Source organism: Pipistrellus kuhlii, unplaced genomic scaffold, assembly GCF_014108245.1.
Source record: "Pipistrellus kuhlii isolate mPipKuh1 unplaced genomic scaffold, mPipKuh1.p scaffold_m20_p_13, whole genome shotgun sequence".
Classification (NCBI taxonomy): Eukaryota; Metazoa; Chordata; class Mammalia; order Chiroptera; family Vespertilionidae; genus Pipistrellus; species Pipistrellus kuhlii.
The window spans coordinates 46,250,972-46,272,025 of NW_023425438.1; the positions used below are offsets into that span (position 1 = coordinate 46,250,972).

At 43.1% G+C, this 21,054-nt stretch overlaps 1 protein-coding gene and 1 pseudogene across 2 annotated transcripts in view; one reads left to right on the top strand and one right to left on the bottom strand.

The window, feature by feature from the left end:
- Nucleotides 1–21,054, top strand: part of KCMF1 (potassium channel modulatory factor 1) — a 61,034-nt gene that overhangs the window by 9,737 nt on the left and 30,243 nt on the right. The window contains exon 2 of one of the 2 annotated variants that reach the window (XM_045580950.1): nucleotides 3,568–3,571. The exons of the other annotated variant lie outside the window; for it this stretch is intronic. Coding sequence (XP_045436906.1) covers nucleotides 3,568–3,571 — 4 coding nt within the window. The remainder of the gene's footprint in view (nucleotides 1–3,567; nucleotides 3,572–21,054) is intronic. 2 annotated transcript variants of the gene reach the window in all.
- LOC118717729 lies at nucleotides 7,750–8,263 on the bottom strand (annotated as a pseudogene).

The window sequence follows — 21,054 nt, forward strand, 5'->3', positions numbered from 1 at the left end:
GCACTCAATATTATATCACTTTTATTTTTTTAAAATATATATTTTATTGATTTTTTTTTTTTTTTTTTTTTTTTACAGAGAGGAAAGGAGAGAGATAGAGTTAGAAACATTGATGAGAGAGAAACATCGATCAGCTGCCTCCTGCACACCCCACTGGGGATTTGCCCACAACCAAGGTACATGCCCCTGACCGGAATCGAACCTGAGACCCTTCAGTCTGCAGGCCAACTGAGCCAAACCAGCCAGGGCATTATATCAGTTTTAGTTGTACAGTATAATGGTTAGCCATATATATAACTTACAGAGTGATCCCTGGGATAAATCTAGTACCCATCTGGTACCATGTTACTAAAATATTATTTACTATATTCCCTAGGCTATACTTAACATCCCTATATCCCCATGACTTTTGTAACTGCCAATTTGTATTTAATCCTTCACCCTTTTCACCCAGCCCCTCAATAATCTCCCTCCACTCTGACAACCATCAGTTTGTTCTCTATATCTATGAATTTGTTTCTGTTTTGCTTATTTGTTTAATACATTTCACATATAAGTAAAATCATGTTATTCGTCTTTCTCTTATCTGACTTATTCACTTAGCATAATATTCTAGGTCCACCCATCTTGTTGCAAATTATAAGATCCTAGAGGCCCGGTGCACAAAATTGGTGGGGTGGGGGTAGGGGTGTTCCTCAGCCCAGCCTGCACCGTTTCCAATCTGGGATCCCTCTCACAATCCAGGACTGCTGGCCCCAACTGCTCGCCTGCCTGCCTTCCTGATTGCTTCTAACTGCTTCTGCCTGCCAGCCTGATCACTCCCTAACCACTCCCATGCCAGCCTGATTGAGGTCTACTTGCTCCCCTGCCAGCCCGTTTGCCCCCAACTTCCCTCCTCTGCCAGCCTGGTCCCTCCCAACTGTCCTCCCCTGCTGGCCATCTTGTGGTGGCCATCTTGTGTCCACATGGGGGCCAGATCTTTGACCACATGGGGGCAGCCATTTTGATCTTGTGTGTTGGAGTGATGGTCAATCTGCATATTGCTCTTTTATTAGGATAGAGGCCTGGTGCACGGGAGGAAGCCAGCTGGTTTGCCCTGAAGGGTGTCCCGGATCAGGGTGTGGGTTCCCTTGGGGCATAGGGAGGCCTGGGCGAGGGGCCTGTGATGGTTTGCAGGCCAACTACGCCCCGACCCAAGCAGAGGCCCTGGTATCTGGAATTTATTTACCTTCTACAATTGAAACTTTTGTAGCCTTGAGTGGAGGCCTAAGCTGGCCCATTGCCTGGGAAACCCAAGCGTCCCTCCTGCTCTCTGTGGCCACAGCCATCTTGGTTGGGGTTAATTTGCATACTCACTCTGATTAGCTGGTGGGTGTGGCTTGTGTGGTGTAGCAGAGGTATGGTCAATTTGCATATTACTTTTTTTATTAGATAAGATCATTCTTGTGGCCAAGTAATATTCTATTGTATATATGTACCACATCGTCTTTATTTAATCTCACCAAAAATACTTGATCTTAGCTAAAATCATCTTTAGACTTGTGCATTGGGGATCTGCTAATTCATGGTTGATTATATACTTTCTCTTCTGTAGGTACATTTAAAAAAAATCTTTGCTGATTTCAGAGAGGAAGGGAGAGAGAGGGACATAGAAACATCAGTGATGAGAGAGAATTGTTGATCAGCTGCTTCCTGCATGCCCCACACTGGGGATCGAGCCTGCAATCTGGATGTACCCTGACTGGGAATCAAACTGTGACCTCCTGGGTCATAGGTTGATGCTCAACCACTGAGCCACGCTGGCCAGGCTATATGTACATTGTTTAAAATGTAGATATTTTTATTGATTTCAGAGAGAGATAGAAACATCAATGATGAGAATCATTGATTGAATGTCTCCTGCATGTCCCCTACTGGGGATCAAACCCGGGACCCTTCAATCTGCAGGCTGACACTCTATCCACCGAACCAAACCAGCTAGGGCTTTATGTACAATACATTTTGATGCAGTATTGCCATATCCTTAATGATCTATTCGTTAACATTCTGGATTTCTACTTCTTAAATTTCTCTTCTAGGAACCTAGGTTTCTCCTTTTTCACCCTAAAATTATTTTTTAATCTACTTTAGTTACCATTTATAATAAAAACCCACTATATAGACATCTACAAATGTATACAAATTCTGATCACTTTGTAGGTGTTCAGATTGAAGAGCATTTATATCAATTTTTAAAAATGATTTACATGTAAATCATTTGAAAATAAAGGGATTTGTAACCAACAACAAAAAAACAGTATAAAAATGTTAGTACTCTAATATTTTGGTACTCTCATCCAGTGGTTCTCAAAGTGTGATTCAGGGCCAGCAGTATCAGCATCACCTGGGCACTTGCTGGAAGGCGGATTCTTGGACAGCACCTAAACCTACTGCATTGGCACTTCTGTGAGTGAAGCCCAGCAGTCTGTTTTAACATGTTCTCAGGGCCCAGTTGTGACCAAAGGCATTTGTGTGTGAGACGGTCACTGCTGTTGACGAGCACACTGAGTGTACAACCATCTTTCATGCTGTGCTACTACTAACAGGAAATGGAGCTGCTGACCTTGACCTCGTTCTTCTTGAACAGCACGTTATTTGGAGGTGGAAGAGGAGTATAACTCCCAACTCCAGACTACTGCTGTTTATTTACTCAGCACACATTTATCAGAAGTGTACTTGGGGCCAGAGAAAATCCTTGTCCTTGGGACAGTCACTTTTTATTAGGAGTATAGCAGGAGTATATGGCCTGTGGGACAAATCTAGCCGGCTACCTGTTCTGTTGTTTTTTTTTTTTTAGCTTATTTTAATCCTTACCCAAGGATACGTTTTTTTAAATTGATTTTAGAGAGAGAGGAAAAGAGAGTGAGAAACGTTGATGTGATGGAGAAATATTGATCGGTTGCCTCCTGAATGCACCTGCACCCTGTACTGAATGACTCCAACCAACTGAGCCACCTGGCCAGGGCTACCTGTTTTTGTAAATAAAGTTTTATTGCACCACAGCAACATCTGCTCATTTACATATTGTCTAAGCTGTTTTTGTACTAGAGTACAAAGTGCCCAGGTGATGCTGATACTGCTGGTCCTGAATCACACTTTGAGAACCACTGGATGAGAGTACCAAAATATTAGAGTACTAACATTTTTATACTGTTTTTTTGTTGTTGTTGTTGTTGGTTACAAATCCCTTTATTTTCAAATGACTTACATGTAAATCATTTTAAAAAATTGATATAAATGCTCTTCAATCTGAACACCTACACAGTGATCAGAATTTCTCTGGCACAGTTGAGTAGCTGTGACAGAGAAAGCTGAAAATATATATTATCTGGCTCTTTACAGAAAAAGTTTGTGGATCCTTGGGATAGACCATGGAGGAATAAATGTGCAATTAAGAGGTGGCAAGTATTAGGAAAAAACATGCAGCAGGTTAAGGGACTAGGGAAGGGGGGCTACTTTATATATGGTGATCATGGAGGGCCTTTCTGAAGATGGGACGTTAACAGAGAAGGATACTATTTAAAGGAGGAAGGTAGGAAATGTCTTAATGTGCAGCAAGTGCAGAGGCCCTGAAACTTGGAATGTCTGGGAATAGCAATGAGGCCGAGGAGGAAAGTGGTTGAGGGGGAAAGGAGGTAGGAACTGAGGCTGGGATGGCGGGGGCCAGATCCTGCATCCTCTTGCATTGTATGCTGCAGTGCGCTCTAGGTTTCAGAGTGAGTGCTTCGAGAGAATTTTGGAAACCCTTCTATATAGTGGCTAAATAAATGGCAGAGTCTGGAAACTAAATACCCTTGTAGCATATTTCAACATCTCTAAGTAACATTTCTTTGTTTTAATATATATTTTTGGTGTTTTCAGCAAGAAAGGGAGAGGGAGAGAGAGAGAGAAACATCAATGATGAGAGAGAATCTGGCTGTCTCCTGTACACCCCCTACTGGGGATTGAGCCTGCAATACGAAGTGTATGCCCTGTCCATAACCTAACCATGACCTCCTGGTTCATAGGTCGACACTCAACCATGCTGGCCCGGCTCTAAGAAACATTTTTTTTTTTTTTTTAACAAACTTTCCCCTACTCTCATCACTCTTAAGCTTTGTCTCCCACAGCCCCTAGGTGCTATCTATGTATTCTATTTCACTGAATGTTCTTGGAGGGTATACAGTTTGGTGGAGAAAAAATATCTCCCTGGTTAGAATGTAAAACGCTGGAGCCTAGAAATCGGATCATCTACATTAGCAGCGTTCAAACTTAAAAAAATACATAATCTAACAAAAAATATATTTGGTATTATGAGTCAGTAATTATATATATATGTAATGAAATAAGGGTTTCACAAAACAGTACTCATCTTTACTATGAGAGATGAATTCCATTTTCTATTCTGTTTTATTAAAAACAAAAATACTAGTTGTGACTAGTATATAATAGAAATCTGGATTGATTTCTCATTCTACTCATTGTGCCTGGCTATTTGAAGACCCAGGCCTAGGCTGTCTAATCCAAAACTTTGAGTCCTTATGGACAAGGTATTGTCATAAATAGAAAACTCCCAATACATTTTCCTCCTGTAGTATGACTGGGGCAATAAGTATCAAATCAATTACTACAAGTTCCACAGTATTGGCAAGTGGAATAGAATGCTTTTTGGATGTCAGAGAAGGCATTCCCCAAAAGTTGGCATTTAAACTCAGGACTTGAAGACGTTTTGTGTTTTTATAACAAGAGTTGGGGGACAGAGGAGTCTACCAAGTGGGAGAATAGTGGGAGATAAAGTGCAGAGCTAAGAAAACACGAGGTGGGTTGGAGATGGTGGAGAGGACTACACCAAAGAGACCAGAGTTTCTGAAACAGAAGACTCCTATGTATTAGTGGTGAGAGTGAGGTATTAGAAAGATTGATGGATTGCGTATGATTCCCAGGGGAAAGTGAAACAGGGACCCTTTGTTTTGACTTTAGCTCAGTGCTAAAGTCTGTTTTTTCTTCCGTAAAAGAAGGATACCAATGCTTGTTTTGCTTTTCTCTAAAGGTGTGTGGTGATAGAGTGCCAGCACTTGTAAGAATGTTTTCTAAGTTAAGGAAAGCACTGCATAAATATAAGATGATGGTATTTTTAAAAAGTATATCTTTCTGTTGATTTTTTAAAGAGAGAAAGGGAGAGGGACAAAGAAACATTGACAGGTTGCCTCTCATACTCACCCCAACCTGGGACCAAACCCACAACCCGGGCATGTGCTCTGACCCGGGCATGTGCTCTGACCCAAAATCAAACTAGCAACCTTTTGGTGTATGGGACAATGCTCAGCCAACTGAGCTTGACCAGGCAGGACAAAGTGGTGGTATTTTTAACATGGGAGGTAAGATTAGAAAGGTGGATTAGAGCAAGATAGATAGGAAAGGATTTTGGTTGCCACACTAAAGTGAATCTTTTCCTTTTTCCATACTGATTATGGGATAGAAAAGAAAGGGCAGTGAAGTTTTTTTTTCCCCTTCTAATTCTTTTTTTAAAATATATTTTATTAATTTTTTAAATATATTTTATTGATTTTTTTACAGAGAGGAATAGAGCTAGAAACATCGATGAGAGAGAAACATCGATCAGCTGTCTTCTGCACACCCCCTACTGGTGTGCAGTAGGGGGTGTGCAGAAGAGATGCCTAACCGGTTTGGCTCAGAGCATCGGCCTACAGAAAGAAGGGTCCCTGATTCGACTCCAGTTAAGGGCCTGTACCTTGGTTGCGGGCACATCCCCAGTGAGGGGTGTGTAAGAGGCAGCTGAGCGATGATTCTCTCTCATCGATGCAACCAGTATACATGCCCTTGACTGGAATCGAACCTGGGATCTTTCAGTTCACAGTCCGACACACTATCCACTGAGCCAAACTGGTTTCGGCATATTTTACTAATTTTTTTACAGAGAAGAAGGGAGAGGGATAGAGACTTAGAAACATTGATGAGAGAGAATCATCGATCAGCTGCCTCTTACACACCCCCCACTGGGGATGTGCCTGCAACCAAGGTACAGGCCCTTAACTGGAGTCGAATCAGGGACCCTTCTTTCTGTAGGCCGATTCTCTGAGCCAAACCTGTTAGGCATCTCTAGTTTTAAGCAGAGAAAGGTCATGATGAAAAATGGTATGTTTTAGTGAAGGTTAGTGTGTACAGAAGAGATTATTGCCTATGGCAGGGAGTCCAGTACAGTTAGAGGCTTTTTGGTGAAATAAACTTGAAATTAAAAGAGCCTGAATTAGTCCATGGCAGTGGGGGGGGGGGGGGGGGGGAAGACTTGAAATAAGGTTTCCATGCGAGAGAGCAGGGACTAAAGTATAATTTCAGGACAAACTATCCAGAGGAGAGATGGGATAAAGCAATTTTCAGCTTTTAACATTTTGAATTTAAAGTGATGGTAGGCCATTAGGTAGAAATCAAGAGTTGCAAAATGCTATAGTGCCATTCAGGGGGGAGAGATCTTAGCTAGAGATAAGAATTTTATAGCCTCTACATTTAATCCTGGGATTGGCTAGATTTCTAAGGAAGAAGGCATCTGGAGAAGGGAAGATTATCAGATTGCTAAGAGAAGAATCATGATTGTGAAGTGACTTGGAAGCCACAAAGACCCTAACAGCACTTACCAAGCAGTTATTGACTTACTCCTTTAGATGAAGGCTTTTTTTTTTTTTTTTTAACAACTATTCAGTTTTTATTTTATAATCATAAACTTAACTCTGCAATCTAGTAGACTGGGAAGGAAGAGGTAAGGAAATTATGGAACCCAGTGAACTGTAGCAAGAGCACAAAGATTATAGAACACTAGAGGCCTGGTGCACGGATTTGTGCACCGGTGGGGCCCCTTGGCCTGGCCTGCAGGGATCCGGCCAAAGCCAGCTCTCCAATATCTCCTGAAGGGTCCTGGATTTTAAAAGGGCACAGGCCAGGCCAAGGGACCTCACCAGTGTACGAATCTGTACATCGGGCCAGTTTTGGCCCGATCCCTACAGGCCAGGCCAAGGGACCCCACTGGTGCACAAATCTGTGCACCAAGCCTGTGGTATACATATAATTTCTTTGTTTAATCTTTTCCCATCCTCCCCCTTCCTCCCTTCCCTCTGAGATTCATCAGTTTGTTCCATGTTTCCATGCCTGTGGTTTCTGCTCCTGCATTGAGCGTCTGCCCCCTGGTGGTCAGTGTATGTCACGTGTCAAACCCAAGGCCCGCGGGCAAAATCCGTCCGCACCGGGCTGTCATCACTGCACTCCGCTGCGTTTCCATTACAATGACAGTTTATGACTGTTCAGTAAACCATTCGGCCCGCGATTTAGGCTGGATTTTAGATTTTGGCCCCTTCTCTGATTGAGTTCGACACCCCTAGTGTATGTCATAGCTACCAGCCAGTCAGCCGGTCATTTAGGCATTTTTTTATTTTTTTTAATTTTTTTAAAATACATTTTATTGATTTCCTACAGAGAGGAAGGGAGAGAGATAGAGAGCTAGAAACGTCAATGAGAGAGAAACATTGACCAGCCGCCTCCTGCACACCCCCCACCGGGGATGTGCCCGCAACCAATGTACATGCCCTTGACCGGAATCGAACCTGGGACCCTCCAGTCCGCAGGCCAACGCTCTACCGCTGAGCCAAACCGGTTTTGGCTAGGCATTTATATATATTTTTTTTTTTTCTTTTTTTTTTTTTTCATTCCAAGCAAATCTCCTTATCTGGTAGTTAAGATAAAACACAAGTCAAATTTATTAGAATTTTCCATATTGCTGGCAAGACCAGCAGTGGTGATCTTCTTGCTGGTCTTGCCATTCCTGGACCCAAATGCTCCATGGCTGTCAAAATATCCATGCCGCCTTTCACCTGGCCGAAGATCACATGCTTGCCATCCAACCACTCAGTCTTGGCAGCGCAGATGAAAAACTGGGAGCCGTTTGTCTAAGGTCAGCATTTGCCATGGACAAGATGCCAGGACCTGCATGTTTCAGGATGAAGTTCTTATCTTCAAATTTCTCCCCATTGATGGACTTGCTGCTGTGCCATTATGGCATGTGAAGTCACCATACTGGCATATACATTGCAGAATAATTCTGTGAAAGCAGGAACCTTTATTTTTCCCCAGTCCTCAGAGCATGGAAGTTTTCTGCTGTCTTTGAAACTTTGTCTGCAAACAGCTTGAAGGAGACGCAGCCCAAGGCCTGTTGTGAGCAGCTTCGGGGTGACAGCATCTATGGAGATGAAGGTTTCTTTGAATAGGGATGGAATGTAGAGGATATGAAGAGGTGGGAAGGGGAGAAACTAGTATTAATCAAGTGTCTGATATATTAACCTATATATATAAAAGCCTACCATGCAAATTTCCCCCATGGGAGTTCAATCAGGAGACCCATCGCTCACTATGATGTGCGCTGACTACCAGGGGGTGGCGCAGAATAAAGGGAGGCCCTGGCCAGCAGCTGGGAGGCCCCAATTGACCATGATCGGACTCCACCTGTGCACTGTTTTTGTGCACTGGGCCTCTAATAGTACTGTACATATTGAGTGCTTACTACCTGATATTCAGCATTGATGTTCAGCTTTGCACATGTGCCAACTCATTTAATTCTTGCAACTGTCTTTGAGATACATATTATTATTCCAGTTTTACAGATGAGGAAGTTGATGCACTGAGAAATTGAGTACCTTGCCAAAAGTCACATGGTCTGATACAGTGGGGATTTAGACCCAGGCCATACTCTGTACTGGCCCTTTATAGACTGGTTTCTACAGCAGGGATCTGTAAAAATTAAAAGGCCTAGTAAGATTTTAAAGCAACACAGCAAGATGTTTTCCCATTTTACAAAATAAGGAATTGGGTCTCAAAGGTTAGGTTATTTGTTCTAGTAAAAAAGCTAATAAATGGTAAAACCAGGAATTGAATTAATTCTGTCAGAAACCAAAGCCCATGTTCACTTATATTTCATACAAAGGTCAACAAACTTCTTTGTGTAGTTAGATAGCATCCATGGCTTTGTGGGCCATATGGTCTCCATTGCAACTCCTCCACTCTGCTGTTGGCATGAAAGCTGCCATAAGACTACACATACGCAGGTGAACATGGGTGACTATGATCCAATAAACCTTTGGTTATGGGCACTGAAATTTTCAGGCATCACCAAATAGTACTCTTTAGAATTTCCTTTTCTAAACAATTAAAGATGTAAAAAGTATTCTTAGCTAGTAGGCTGTACAAAAACAGGTGGTAGGGCATGATTTGCTGACCCCAGCTTTAATCTGTTCACTTAATATATATTGAATATATTTTCTATGTGGAGACATTGTGTTGGAGACTGGAGACAAATAAAGGGGGTTCCAAGGTGAGAAAGGTGATCATAATACAGTGAAGTAAGAACTATAATAAGTTTATACTTAAAAGGTATAATGAAAGGATATAGGAGGTTTCTCAGTTCCTTGGGTGAATTCATGAAGACATCCCAAAAGAAGTCATGCATTTGAGCTGGGAGTTGATAGATTGCTGGCTAGGTGGTGTGGGGGAGGGTATCCCTTGAACGAGAGTGTTCTTTGAGGGGAGGCCATGGGAAATTTGGCATCTGAAGGATGGACTTAAGGGAGGAGGGAGGACAGGTAAATGACCATAAGTAAGACGGTTGCTGTAATGGGTACCAATAGAAGATATATTTGGTGACTGGTTAGACATTGGGATTGAGGAAGAGCAAAATGTCTAGTAAAACTTAGGGTTTTGGCTTGATTAGTTGGTCAGTGCCATTCATTAAGAAGTTTATCTAGGGCAGAGAAGCATGTGTTAAGGGTGGGAAGCAGGGAAAAGAGAAGTGACTTTCCATTTTCAGCATGTTGGGTTTGAGGTACCTATGGGACATCTAGGTAGAGATGTCCAGTGGCAGTAGAATATGTGGATCTGGAATTTAGGAGGAAGATGTCTGAGCTAAGAATATGAATCTCTAGTATAGGGGTGTCGAACTCAATCAGAGAAGGGGCCAAAATCTAAAATCCAGCCTAAATCGCGGGCCGAATGGTTTACTGAACAGTCATAAACTGTCATTGTGATGGAAACGCAGCGGAGTGCAGTGATGACAGCGCGGTGCGGGCCACATTGCAAGGCCTGGCGGGACGGATTTGGCCCGCGGGCCTTGTGTTTGACACATGTGCTCTAGTAGTAGAGTTGATTATTGCTCAATGAAGTTGAGAACATATGGATTGAGGAGACTGATCTTTAAGCCCTTTGGACCATAACATTGAACAGGACACTGGCTGAATGGGGACAGTCTGGAGAGAAGGGGGAGAACCAGGAGACAGTTGAAATTTAGGAAGGTGATTTGCCGGAAGGAGGATATTGTCAGTTTTTCTGCAGAAAGGTCAAGAAGATAAGGAATGAAGTGTCTATTGGCTGGGTCTGTTGAAATCAGGAAGGTTGTGGAACTTAATGAGCACGTTCAAAGGAGTGGACTAGATCCCAGATTTCAGTTTGTTAAATCCTGAATGAACATGAGAGGTTAGAAATACTATTTAAAGATTTAGTTGGGAAGGGAAGGGAAGGAGATAGCCATAGCTAAGACATCTCTAGCAGTTATTTAGTGTAGGTTTTGGCAGATATTAGAGGATAGGAAAATTCATTCAACAAACACTGTGCCAGGCACTGTTGTTGAAACTGGGGATAGAGTAATGAAAAAGAGTAAGAGGAAGTTCTTATTGTAGAACTTACATTTTAATGGGGAGAAGGGTACAGAAAAGAAACATAATATAATATTGGTTAGTGGTAAAATTCTGAAGAAAATAAAGCAGAGAATAAGGATTGAATAGATAGAAAGAGGAGGAGAGGTCTGTGTGGCTATTTTTAAGAGAAGATGGTCAGGAAGACCTTGCAGAGAAGGTGACTACTCTCAAGCAGAGACTTTATCAAGTGTACAGGCCTGGGGTGAGAAAAAAGTGGGTTCTTTGAGGAATGGGGTGGATGAGGCAGAGAAGTAGGGAAGATGAGGTAGGGAAAGACTGGTTCCAGATTAAATGGGGCATTACAGGCTATGGCAACGCATTTTAATTCTTTGAATGTAGAGCTGACAGGACTTGATGGTATAGTGTAGGTAAAAGCAAGTAGGTGAGAAGAAGACCACTTACTGAGATGGGGAAGGCAGGAGGAGGGGCAGAGCATTTGGGGGAAAGGAGATCAAGAGTTTTATTTCAGACTAAGGTTAGGGATGTCAGATGTTCAGGTGGATATGTATAAGCCATTTGGAGGAATAAACTAGAATTTAGTTGGTTGAATATCAGAGATCTAGACTTGATGTGATTATGTTACCTTTTCTCTAGTTGAATGTGCTTGAGTTCCCCAAATATTTTAGTAGGTAAATGTCTTTTCGGGGGAGGTCTTGTCTTTTTACCAAAATGGCAGAAAAGAGAGCTCATGTTTGTAGAAAGCCCACTGTGGCTTCTGTGCCAGCGCTTCAGGGATAGAGGCACTGGCCAGCAGAGCTCACTGTGAGAATTGGGCCATTCTGGCAGCCTGATAATGAATCAGCTCATTTTAGTGCTTTTCTCACCAATAAAATCAAGAGGAAGGTAGGATAAATATAGGCAGTCCTCAGGTTACGTTGGAGATCCATTCCTACAGCTCGATGTAACATAGTTTTCGCTATAAGTCGGAACCCATCTATTATACATCACTCACATGGAGCACACACACGGCAGTAATGAAATGAAACAGTAAAAAAAAAATTTTTTTAAGATAACAATTCTTGGACTTTACTTGTGGTAAATAAATAATAAAAAACATAAAGCACATATGTACATACGTCTGAACGACGGAACTTTTTTTTTTTTTTTTTAATCTGTAAATAGAAGATGGCGACATAACCACAAAGCAACATAAGTAGAGTCCAGTGTAACCCAAGGACTGCATGTAGACCTTTTGGTCTAGAAGGAAATCAACATTCTTCCTTTTTCCCCCAATAAAATTGTGGTTTGGAAAGGCCACATTACTTGAGATCATATTACTTGAGATCAATGTCAGGACTAGAATTCAGATCCAATGGCTTTTTAAAATATATATATATATATATATATATATATATATATATATATATATATATATATTTTTTTTTTTTTTTTAATTTTTTTTTTAATATTAAAAGAGAGAGACCGAAACATCAATGATGAGAGAATCCCATCCTACACGCCCCCTGCTGGGGATCGAGCCCACAACCAGGGCATGTGACCTGACGGAATTGAAATGTGACCTCTCCTGGTTCATAGGTTGACACTCAACCACTGAGCTATGCTAGTCGGGCCAAATCCCATGGCTTTTACTCGAGCCTATTTTCTACTGTGTACGCTTCTGGGATGAAGTGACCCAAAACTGCAGGCTCATTAGTTTATAGGTACTCTAAGGCTAGACTTCTGCAGTGGGTAAAATTTGCCTGTTTGCTCAAGTTTTTTCTGAGTTTCTGAGCACTTAATTTGGGAATGGGACTTTGGAGCCAGATTGCATGGGTTCAAACCCCAGCTTGGATACTTACTTACTTACTGTAACATCGGTAAATTGTTTCTCTCTCTGTGCATCATTTCACAAAATAGGCATAATGCTTAGTAACTTCAGGGTAGTTGTATTTGATGGTTAGCCTATCTAATAAAGAGGGAATATGCAAATTGACCATCACACAATAACGGTGCCCACAGTGGGGAGAGGGCTCAATGGGCCGTCTTCACCTGGAACTGCTGACTACCCCACCCACCACCTCCCCCACTCACCATGGCCTCCCTGCTGCTCACCTCGCCCATCAGGCCGTCTGCAGACTGCGGGGCTCTAGGCAGGCAGTGCCTGGTGGAGCCTGTACTGAGGTGGGTGAGGCAGGTGCATGGGCCACAGCAGTCCCTGCGGCACGGGGACGGACTGAAACTTCAGGTGACTCACTGCGGCTTCCAGGTGTCACTGGGCTGGGCTCGGGGTGGGATTGGGATGGGTGGGGGCAAAGCTTCACTACAGGCCACGGGCGGGGGTGCGAGCAGAGGTTTAGTGCTGGAGATGGAAGGGCGTGGCCTGCACAGTGTCATCCGTCTGCAAGTCCCTGAGGGGCGCTGCTAGGAGGTGTGGGGCAGGTCCAGGCAGGTGGAGACAGTGCCCGGGAGCGCCTGGACCCGCCTTTGACAGATGTGTTCTGTCACACTTCTCTTCATGATGCACCCAAGCCGGAGTGGTAGGGAGTGGATGTTAGAAGTGGCGTCGAGAGTAAGCCTGGAGCACAGGGTCACGGAAGCGGGTCCCCAAAGACTGACCGTCTGCCTGGGTGGGAGGATGGGCTGAGGTGAGAAGATCTGCGGACGGGAAGGACTAGGGAGCAGGCAGCAAGCATGTCTCACACAAATCCCAGGCTCTTTGTGGTAATTGCCGTGCTCTGGAGTATTGTGTAAACCCTGGAGAGAAATGTATAGGTCATTTTGGCTTTTATCTCTTAAAAATGCGATTTTTAACTGCAGATCCGTTTAACATAATTAATGTAAGGCTCCCTATTACTTATGAAGGGATGTGACCTAATATGGCAGTCATGTCAGGATTAAAGATATATCATTTCAATTGATACCATGTGGTTAAAAAACAGGACTTTGTCTAAGTCAACAGGTAAATTCCTATTTAAAATTCCTTATATGAAAATAAACACAGAGAAACTGTTGCCTTTCTGGAAAGATGTACATATCCTTTTGGAAAATGAATTAAGAAATAGCTTTGCTTTAACTGTCGTGATTCTCTTATGATAATTTTCTGACTTTTCTGGGAGGGATCTAGAGTTACAATTTTGGTCACATTTTTAGATCAATGCGATTCTTCTCTCCTCATCCCTACCCCCAGCCATATATTTCTGTTGTAACTATAAGATTGATCTAATTTTGCATTCTTATTTATGATAACATTTCTTTACTGGTGACTGAGGAGGGGCACAAAAGTCTTCTTTGAAGGGCTTTGTACAGTTACTGAAGGGTGTCAGAAGCAGTGTTGATTGATCTGTTTGGTTTGACATTGAACTCTCAGAAAAACTATCAGACATTACTGAAGACATTGAATGTTGTTAGGTACCACCATGCTGCCAAGGCCAAGTTCCTTTGCATAATGTGTTCAACCGGCAGTTGGACATCCCCTGAGGGGTGGGTCCCAGTTTGGAGAGAGTGCAGGCTGGGCTGAGGAGGACCCCCACCCCCACCCCTGCTCTCTCTCTCTCTCTCTCTCTCTCTCACACACACACACACACACACACACACACACACACACACTATGCATGAATTTCGTGCACCAGGCCTATAGTCTATATATATATATATAAAGGTCTAATATGCTGTATCCAACAAGTTACTGTGATGCACACTGACTACCAGGGGACATATGTGCAATGCAGGAGCTACTGAGCTGCAGTGACTTGGCAGCGGCCATTCTCGGTTGATGCACCCTGAAACCAGAGAGGAGGGAGCCTGATTCCTTCAGGGCCATGCGATTCCACCTTCGACTGTGGGTTATGTTGTTGCTGGGGCTTTTGGCCCCAAATCTGGTTTACTGCACACTGTGTTTGCCTTCCACACCCTGTACAACAGCAACTTAGCAGAATGCTCTCTCATACTCCGGGACCCCTCAGGGGATGTGGGAGAGCGGGTTTTGGCCCAAGCCCTGCAGGTCAGGCCAAGGGGTCCCACTTGCAGGAGGGACTGGTGGGAGGTTGGTTCCAGGGTGTATCTGGCCCATCTTGCCCAGGCCTGCACCACCTGGGCCTGCACCGCCCACATTCTAATTAATTTCCTTTCAATGAGCAGCAATCTGTGTTAGTAGTCCTATATAATAAAGAGGTATCATGCAAATTGATCATCACACCCTTACAAGATTGTTGCCTACAACTGGGCTGGCAGGGGGGTCAGTGAGGGATGACTAAACAAGCAGGCTGCATGGGGCAACCAGGCCAGCGGGGGAGGGGGGAGAGTTGGGGGTGACCAGGAAGGTAGGCAGGTGAGTGATTAGGAGCCAGCAGTCCAGGATTGTGAGAGGGATGTCCCAGATTGGAGAGGATGCAGGCTGGACTGAGGGGACCCCTACCCCCGTGTACAAATTTTGTGCACTGGGCCTCTAGTGTGTGTGTGTGTGTGTGTGTGTGTGTGTGCATACACACACACACACACACACACGCACACGATCTTTGATTAAACTCTTCCAATCCCCTTCCCCCTTCCTTCTGAGATTCTTCAGTGTGTTCCATGTTTCCATGCCTCTGATACTATTTTACTCAAGTTTATTTTGTTCATTAAATTTCTTGTTTGTTTTGGTTTTTAGATTCAATTGTTGATAATGTATTTATTGCTATTTTATTCATATTTTTACCTTTTTTTCTTCCTCTTCTTAAAAAAATACCCTTCAACATTTCATGTAATACTGGTTAGGTGGTGATGAACTCCTTTAGCTTTTTCTTCTCTGTGAAGCTTTTTATCTGACCTTTAATCGTAAACAATAGCTTTGCTGGGTAATCTTGCTGGTAGTTGCTTGCTTTTCATAAGTTTGAATATTTCTTGCCATTCCTTCTAGCCTACAAAGTTTCTCTTGAGAAATCAGCTGACAGTAGTATGAGTGCTTCCTTGTAGGTAACTAACTGCTTTTTTTTTTTTTTTTTGTGCTGCTTTTAGATCTCTCTTTAACACTTGGCATTATAATTGTGATGTGTCTTGTGGGCCTCTTTGGGTTTCTCCTGTTTGAAACTCTCTGTGCTTCCTGGACTTGTAAGTTTATTTCTTTTCCCAGGTAGAGGAATTTTTTTGCCATTATTTCTTCAAATAGGTTTTTAATATCTTGCTCTCTCTTCTCCTTCTGGCACTCCCACAATGCAATGTTGGTACACTTGAAGTTGTCCCAGAGACTCCTTACACCACCTTAATATTTATTTATTTATTTATTTATTTATGCTCTTCTGACTGGGTGTTTTTTGCTTTTATTCTCAGAATCCTTTATTGTTGTATCTCTGTAAATTTTTCTTTTATTTTAGTTAGTATGTGCTTAATTTCTGACTGTTCTTTGTTTATGTCTTTGACATTCTCACTAATATCCTTGAAAGTCTCACTAAGTCCCTTGAAGCCCTCATTAAGATTCTTGAGTAATCATATAACCATTGGTTTATATTCTGGATCCAGTAATTTGCACACTTCTATTTCTTTCATTTGTAACATGTTTCTTTATCTCCCCATTTTGGCTGCTTCTCTGTGTTTGTTTCTATTTACTAGGTAGAGTTGTTGTGTCTCCTGGAATTGGTAGACTAGCCTTGTGTAATAGGTGTCCTGTAAGGCCCAGTGACTCAGCCTCCCCAGTCACCTGAGCTGGACACTCTAGGTCAGGCGTCCTCAAACTTTTTAAAGTGGGGGCCAGATCACGGTCCCTCAGAGAGCTGGAGGGCCAGACTATATGAACTACTAATTCCTACTGGAACACCTCGGCTGTGCTCACTGCCCAAAAAACCTGGTGGGCCGGATCAGACTCCTCTGCGGGCCACATGTGGCCCGGGGGCCGTAGTTTGAAGACCCCTGCTAGGTGCACCCTGTGTGGGCTGTGTGTACAGTCTTGTTATAGTTGAGCTTTGATTGGCATCACTGGGAGGAATTGGCCTTCAGGCCAATTGACTATGAGGACCAGCTGAATCTACAGTGGAAGAGGTGTGCTATGCAGTAGACCCCTATATAGCAGGACTTGCTTTAAAGTGGGGGCCAGATCACGGTCCCTCAGAGAGCTGGAGGGCCGGACTATATGAACTACTAATTCCTACTGTAACACCTCGGCTGCGCTCACTGCCCAAAAAACCTGGCGGGCTGGATCAGACTCCTCTGCGGGCCACATGTGGCCCGCGGGCCGTAGTTTGAAGACCCCTGCTTTGGGGCCTCCAGGACAGTGCAAAGTTAGCTACTGCCTAGGGCCACCTGGCAAGAGTTATAGAAGGATCTGCAGATGACTGCTATTTATATTGAGCTTGGGAGTGCTCAGATGAGGCCCAACTGTGAAGTAAGGCAGGCGAGTGCTATTGCTGGGTCTTGGGCCTTTTATTGGTAGGCTTGGGGCATGCTGACACCAGCTGCAGCTTGTTTGAGAGATTCTAGCAAAGTCTGAAGCCTGAGGCAGGACAGCTTTTTTTCATATGGAAAAGCTGAAGCAAACAGGGAGTGGGGCTCTGGGAATCACCAGGGCAGAGCAAAGAGTATGGGCCATGCTGATGGAAACTCAGATATGCCTGCCAGTCAGCCCTGACAGGGAGGGTCCCAGAACAGGAACAGTGACCCCCTGCAAGCTCTCCCATCTGGGAGAAAGTCAAATTCCTGCCCTGATAGCAGACAATCCAGTTCCTCCCCATATGTGTCCAGGTTCGAGTCTGAGTAAGTTTGTGACCAGCTCTTTAAGAGGAACACCTGGGTCTCCAGCATCCTCTGTCACACAGCCACAATCCCCACTAGTTTTTACAGCCCTCAATTACAAGGACTACTCAGTTTTGAAACCCTAAACTGGGGCCTGGTGTGGGGCTGGGACACCTCCCTTGCTCCTCACAGGCAGCCTCCACAAAGACGATCTTTCTTTCTCCCGATTAAAAAATGGGCACATGTGGGTGTCGGACCAGCCCATTCCATGCCTCCACTCTTCCTACCAGTCTCAGTGTGCTTTCTTCTTTATTTCCTAGTTATAGGACTGCCATTCTGCCAGCCTTCGGGCAATTCTGAATGATGGTTGTTCTGTATTTTAGCTGTAATTTTTATGTGTTTGTGAGGCGACAGTACAGTTGTTTACCTATGCTGCCATCCTTGAACATTTCTTGTAGCAATATTGTTTTTTCCTGATATATCACCCAGGCAAGGGAAACAAAAGAAAAGAAAAGAAATAGAACTACATGAAACTAAAAAAAAAAAAAAAAAAAAAATTGCACAGCAAAGGAAAGGATAAATAAAATGAGAAAACAGCCCACCGAATGGGAGACTATATTCACTAATGATAAGCCGTTAATTTCCAAAGTTTATAAAGAACTTATAAAACTCAACACCAAAATAACAAATAGTCCAATTAAAAAATGGTCACAATACCTGAGTAGATACTTTGGGCAATTGACCTGAAAAAATGCTCAGTGTTACTGACCATCAGAGAAATGCAAATTAAAACCACCTCATGCCTGCCAGAATGGGTATATTGGTAAATCAACAAACAGCCCTAGCCTGTTCAGCTCAGTGGATAGAGCATCAGTCCGTGGACCATAGGTTCCCAGGTTTGATTTCAGTCAAAGGCACATACCTTGGTTGCAGGCTTTTCTTTAGCCTGGGTCCTGATTGGGGCTTGTGTAGGAGGCAACCAGTTGATGTTTTCTCTCACATCAATGTTTCTATCTTTCTTTCCTTCTCTCTTCTCGCCCCTCCTCCCAAAAAAAATCAATAGAAAAATATTATTGGGTGAGGATTTAAAAATGAAAAAATAAATCAACAAACAAGTGTTGGTGAGGATATGGAGAAAAGGGAACCCTTGTGCACTGTTGGTCTGAAGGCAGATTGGTACAGCCACTGTGAAAAGCATTATGGAATTACCTCAAAAAATAGCAAATAGCCTCACCAATGTGGTTCAGTGGTTGATTGTCAACCCATGCACCAAGACGTCGCTGTTTTGATTTCCTATCAGAACATATGTCCAGGTTACTGACTGGATACCCAGTAGGAGTTATGCAGGTGGCAGGTGATTGATATAACACCTTCACATACATGTTTCTTTCTCCTTCTCCTTCCTCTCTCTAAAAAATCCATGAAAAACATGCTTTATAAAAAATAAAAATGGAGCTAGCAGGTTCACCCTGGGAATATATCCAAAGAAACCTGAAACACTATTTTAAAAAAATAAATGCCCACCCTTATCTTCACTACAGCATTATTTATAATAGCGAAGATTTGGAATCAGCCCAAGTGTCTTATCAGTGGATGAGTAGATAAAAAGCTTTGAACACAATGGAATACTACTCAATTGTACAAAAAGGAAATCTTACCCTTAGCGACAACATGGATAGACCTAGAGAGCATTATGCTAAATTAAATAAGCCAGTCAGAGAAAGACAGGTACCATATGTTTAATTTTTATAGGGAATCTAGTGAACAAAATAAACTAAAGATAGAAACAAACTCAGAGAACAGACTGAGAGCTCAGAAGGAGGGGTATGCACAGCTGGGTGAATAAGGTGAAGGTATTAAGCAAAAACAAAAAACTCAGACACAGGCAATAGTATAGTGATTACGAGGGGCAGGAAAAGGAAGAAGGTATAGGGGCATATGGTGAACACACAATATACAGATGATATATTATAGAATTATACACCTGAAACCTATATAATTTTATTAACCAATGTCACCCCAATACATTCATTAAAAAAGAATAAATAAAATAACAACACATCGTAGCAAAAAAAAAAAAAGTATTGAACTACTAAGGTATATAGCTGATAAAATCACCAAACTTCTAAATAATTAGGTGCAAAATATTTCTAGTATTAAACATTGAAATAAGTGTGAGTTGTATATACATTTAAGAAAGATGAATAAAAACAAGCAGGATCATCTATTCCAAGCTGATTCCAGTTCAGTTTGGTTGGTGGTTGGAATCGCTCCTAGCAGCTTGGGGTACAAGGTGAGACCCGCTTCCATCACAGGGCCACTTACATGAGACACTGCCAATTTACCTCACATGTACGTATTTGGGAGGTGGGAGGGAATAGAGTCCCCAGAGAAAAGCCACGCAGATATGGGGAGACAGTGGTGACCCTGGCACAGAATTATGTTTTTTTTTTTCTCATCAGCATTATAATGAAATAGAATTATTCGAGAACCTGCTATAATAGGGTCTCAGCTTTATGAGAAATTGCCTGTTAGACACTACGCCTTAACAGACCTTGGATTTTGCTTCCTATTTTTTATCTTACAAGACTATGAAAATCTATACTAGGATATTTTTAGTGATTCCAGTTACCTTTTTCTCTTTCATTTGGTTTTTAACCTCTTGCAAGGTCATCAAGGCATAATTTTTGAAAAATATATTTTTATTGGTTTTAGAGAGGAAGGGAAAGAGAGGGAGAGAGAGACAGAAACATCAATAAAGAGAGAGAATCATCAACTGTCTCCTGCACATCCCCTACTGGGGATGGAGCCTACAACCCAGGCATTTGCTCTTGACTGGAATCAAATCTGGGACCCTTTAGTCCACAAGCCAACGCTTTATTCACTGAGCCAAACAAGCTAGGGCAAGGCATAAATTTTTAATTAAAGGTAACATTGGTTTATAATATTATGTAAGTTTTTGGTGTGCAACATTATAATTTATACATTATGCTATTATACACTATTAGAAGCCCGGTGCACGAAATTCATGCACTGGGGGAGGAGGGGGGAGGTTATCCCTCAGCCCAGCCTGCTCCCTCTCCAATCCAGGTCTGCTGGCTACCAACTGCTCGCCTACCTACCTTCCTAATTGCTCCTAACTGCTTCTGCCTGCCAACCTGATCATCCCCTAACCACTCCCCTGCCAACCTGATTGATGCCTAATTGCTCCCCTGCAGGCCTGGTCACCCCTAACTGCCCTTCCCTGCTGGCCTTGTCATCCCTATCTGCCCTCCCCTGCTGGGCTGATCACCCCCAACTGCCCTCCCTTGAAGGCCTGGTTCCTCCCAACTACCCTCCCCTGTTGACCATCTTGTGGTGTCCATTTTGTGTTTACATAGGGGCAGCCATCTTGTGTGTTGGAGTGATGGTCAATTTGCATATTACTCTTTAATTAGGTAGAATTATTGGATTGGATAGGATAGAGAGGCCTGGTGCACAGGTGGGGGCCACCTGGTTTCCCCTGAAGGGAGTCCCAGATCAGGGTGGTGGTTCCCTTGGGGCATGGGGCAGCCAGGGCGAAGGGTCTGTTGTGGTTTGCAGGCCAGCCATGCCCCCGCCATCCCAAGCGGAGGCCCTGGTATCTGGGATTTATTTATCTTCTATA